Below are 3,935 nucleotides of genomic sequence, written 5' to 3' on the forward strand. Positions count from 1 at the left end.
GGCATATTGACTAAATATGGTGTTCACCATAGAGTAGCCACTCCCTATCATCCCCAAACGAGTGGCCAAGTGGAGGTCTCCAACAGGGAGATAAAACAGATCTTGGAGAAAACAGTGGCCAAGTCAAGGAAAGACTGGGCTTTGAAGCTTGAAGGTGCGGTTTGGGCATATCGGACAGCATTCAAGACACCGATCGGGATGACTCCGTTTCAACTCGTGTACGGAAAAGCCTGCCACCTTCCCGTCGAGTTAGAGCATAAGGCATATTGGGCGATTAAGGCGTTGAACTACGATTGGAAAACCGTAGCAGAAAAACAAGTGCTAGAGCTCCACCACTTGGAGGAAATTCGCTTGGATGCGTACGAGAACGCACGAATCTACAAGGAGCGGGCCAAGAAGTGGCATGATCGCCACATCCTCCACCGAAACTTCCAACAAGGTGACCTCGTGCTTTTATTTAATTCCCGACTAAAACTTTTTCCAGGAAAGCTGAAATCGAGATGGTCGGGACCGTTCACCATTAAGCACGTCACCTCACATGGAGCGGTGGAACTCGACAACGGAAGGGCGGGTCATTCACGGTCAACGCCCAAAGGATCAAACCATACAACCCAGGAAAAGCTAAGCTGGGAGGAGGTACCTCTGTACTCTCCTTTTTTTCGATCGACTGAATGCCACATCGGTCTAGCTACGACCTTAACTAGCAACCCCGGTTAATCCCGGGATGTAAATTCTTCGAACCTCGTTCTTTTCTTCTTTTCTTCTTTTATTCACCATGGATAGGCTCTAAATTCTCCCAAATCACTCCAATCAAAGAAGTCCTTTCGTCGGGGGGAAAACGAGAGACGAAAAAATTTTAGCATTCGCCGGACTACAGAGAAAATGAGCGGCCCGCCCAGTTCACCAGGCAACCGCCCATTCCGCGAGCGACCGCTCGAACAGAAAGAGCGATCGCCCGCATCTTTTCGAAAAAAAAAAGAAAAAGAGAAAATTATCGGGCGATCGCCAGAGAAACTGAGCGACCGCTCGGTCTCGAAATCGAGTTTTTAACTCGATTTCGGGGGAGAGAGAAATCTCGCAAAAATCCGAGGGAGAGTCGACGGACTAGCAAGAAAGATACAGTGGGCGATGAAATCCAAGAACTCGAAAGCCCAGAGGAGAAGATCCAAGGAACAGACGCGGAGATCCCAGAAGAACCGCAGGAAGGAAACCCTAGGATCGAAGATGAGTGCAAGAAAACTGAGGATCTAACCTCTCTGCCTCCAGAACAAGTTGATACGGGTAAACTTGATGAACTCTTTACTTACTCTACTAGAGATATAGAGAAAAGTTCGGATAGTGAGCCTAGGTTGATAAGAAAAAGCACAAGAAGGCGTGTAGATTTTGATAAGGATGTGAGTGTAGAGAATGTAGAATCTGGGAAGGATGTGGGTGATACATCCAAACAAATGGAGGAACTGCCCTCAGTTCAATTACGGCAGGAGAAATCGAAGGATGCTGAAATCGAAGTGGTTGCGGACTCAGCAACGGAGACAGAAGTGCTGAAATCAAAAGAGGATGATGAACCTGAAGTGGACTCAGGTGCACAAAAGGTTGAAAGCAAGAGACCTAAGGCAAAGATCGCTGAGAAAAAGGGCAAGAGTTCTGACTCTCGAGTGATTGCTGAACAGAGAGCACGAACCAGATCTCAGGTGGCTGCAAAACCAGTGGTGACTGCAAAAAATCCACCTAAAAAGGTTTAAAGAAAGACAATCACAACCTGCCTTGGTGATTACTGAGCAAAAGACTCCTAAGAAATCTGAGAAGAGGAAGGCTGAACCAGCAAAAGATATGCCCCGGGCAAAAACTTCAAAGATTTCTAAGGAATACCAAAAGGAGAAGATGAAGGGGAAGAGAAAAGTTCAGGAAGAAAGTGAGATCCCCAGTTCTCCTTCTGGGTCAGAAGATGAGGAATTACTGGCAAGCCTGTGCATGTCTCATCACTTTGTTGATGAGAAATCTGAACAAAGGTTTAGTGACATGAAGAATCTCAACACGATTGTGGAGAGAAATGTGAATGTCAGCAACCTCAAGGAGCAAGGGATATGGGATATCCTGTAACGTCTAAGTCTAGAAGAAACAGTCACCTATGCATGTCCACACAGCAAAATCCTGATCAAAGAATTTTATGCAAACATCACTAAGAAGATTGTGAAGGCAGGAGATCCAATGTACCATAGGGTGTACATAAGAGGGAAGATACTGCATTTTTCTCCAGCAGTAATCAACAAGTTTTTGGGATTGAAGAACACAGTTGTGACCACCATGGACGAGCTGGACAGGGAGATTGACCATAAAGAGCTGGAGATAGCTCTCACTAACATTTTTTATGAAAAGAGGAAAGGAGAAATATCCCCAGTAGAGCTGAACTTCGAGGCTTCAGTACTGTTCAAAATAGCCAGAGCTAACTGGTTACCAACCCAGCGATCAAGTCTGATTCACAAGAGGCTAGCAGTGCTCATCTACTGTGTGAAGAAAGGGATCAAGATCAACTATGGAAACATGATCTTCGATCATATTCTGGAGAGAGCACTGAACTTCAGAGCAAGGTTCAGATTACCTTATCCCTGCTTAATTCAAAGCATCCTCACTAAGTAGTGCCCGGAACTCATTGATCCAAAGGAGAACACCGAGGTAATTCAAAAACCTCTGGTGGTTGAGTCAAGAATCAAAAGGAAGAAGAGAAAAGGAAAGAATGACTACAAGAAGATGTTGGAGACTCTCAAGGATGCAGAGAAAGCACTGATAAAGATGGAGCTCGGACTAAGGAAGCAGGCAACACATTGTCAGAAAATCCGTGCAACAGTCCACGAATACATCGAAGCAACCCTGAGTAATGTGTTCATTATGTTGGAGACTCTCAAGGATGCAGAGAAAGCACTGATAAAGATGGAGCTCGGACTAAGGAAGCAGGCAACACATTGTCAGAAAATCCGTGCAACAGTCCACGAATACATCGAAGCAACCCTGAGTAATGTGTTCATTATTCGATCAGGTACTCCTCAACTTGATAACTTTGTTTTTGATTATTTCATTCATGCCCACAGGGGGAGAACTTGAGGAAGTAGAAGGAGATCTCGACTCAGAAGAAGAAGACTCGGAGGAGGAGGACGAAGAATAGGATTCTGAGATGCCTAAGCCGACTCCTAAGAAGGTAGAAACATCTCAGAAGTCAGGAACGAGCAGGAAGACAAGAAAGCCAAGAGTCCTTCGGATGATGACTCATCCCTTCGTTTCTAACTTTTGCTTAGATGATAATCTGAACTTCTATGTTTTTGATGACTCTGTGTTTTGATGACTTATGGGGGTTTGTGTGATGACTCTGTTTTTGGTGTTTGATTTGAACCTTGATGAAATCAGTTGAAGGATTCGTGTTTGTGTGCATGATCTGAAATAACAAAAAAGGGAGAGATTGTTAGTGCAATTATTCGCACATGTTATTTTTAGTTGTTAAAAGGTTGTTGCAGGTTCAACAACTTAAGAGAGATTTCAGGTGAAGAATCCGGCGAGATAGCACTCGAGCAAATCTGAGATGCAACTGACGAGATTCAGATAGAGTCAAAGACTGAAGAGATAAAGTCAAAGACTGAAGAGATAGAGTCAAAGGCTGAAGAGATAGAGTCAAAAACAAGAGATAAGATGAGATCTTGAAGATAGACTCGAAATCAGCAAGAATCAAGGAGAAGTCGATCTAATCACTTCATGGAGATCTAAATACGAACCAGAAGAGTTTAAATAGAGGGTCAAGCAAGTGCATATCATCTCTTTAGAGAGCATGAGCATAATTTCTTAGTCTATTTCGTTCAGTGAGTGTGTTCTCATTATTTGGTGAGTGCGAGTCTGAGAGGTGGCTCAAACCATGCCCTTGTTCAACTTATGATATCGTGAGACAAAGG

General features: G+C 44.1%; 1 protein-coding gene across 1 annotated transcript in view; it reads left to right on the plus strand.

Moving 5' to 3' along the window:
• LOC109116322 overlaps positions 1-3,160 on the plus strand; it is a 7,369-nt gene extending 4,209 nt beyond the window's left edge. The window contains exons 3-7 of the mRNA XM_019201483.1: positions 1,071-1,736; positions 1,786-2,096; positions 2,145-2,588; positions 2,706-3,034; positions 3,087-3,160. Of these exons, the coding sequence (XP_019057028.1) occupies positions 1,071-1,736; positions 1,786-2,096; positions 2,145-2,588; positions 2,706-3,034; positions 3,087-3,160 (1,824 nt within the window). The remainder of the gene's footprint in view (positions 1-1,070; positions 1,737-1,785; positions 2,097-2,144; positions 2,589-2,705; positions 3,035-3,086) is intronic.
• Positions 3,161-3,935: the final 775 nt, after the last annotated feature.

Source organism: Tarenaya hassleriana, unplaced genomic scaffold (assembly GCF_000463585.1).
Source record: "Tarenaya hassleriana unplaced genomic scaffold, ASM46358v1 Cleome106, whole genome shotgun sequence".
In the NCBI taxonomy this organism is placed as follows: domain Eukaryota; kingdom Viridiplantae; phylum Streptophyta; class Magnoliopsida; order Brassicales; family Cleomaceae; genus Tarenaya; species Tarenaya hassleriana.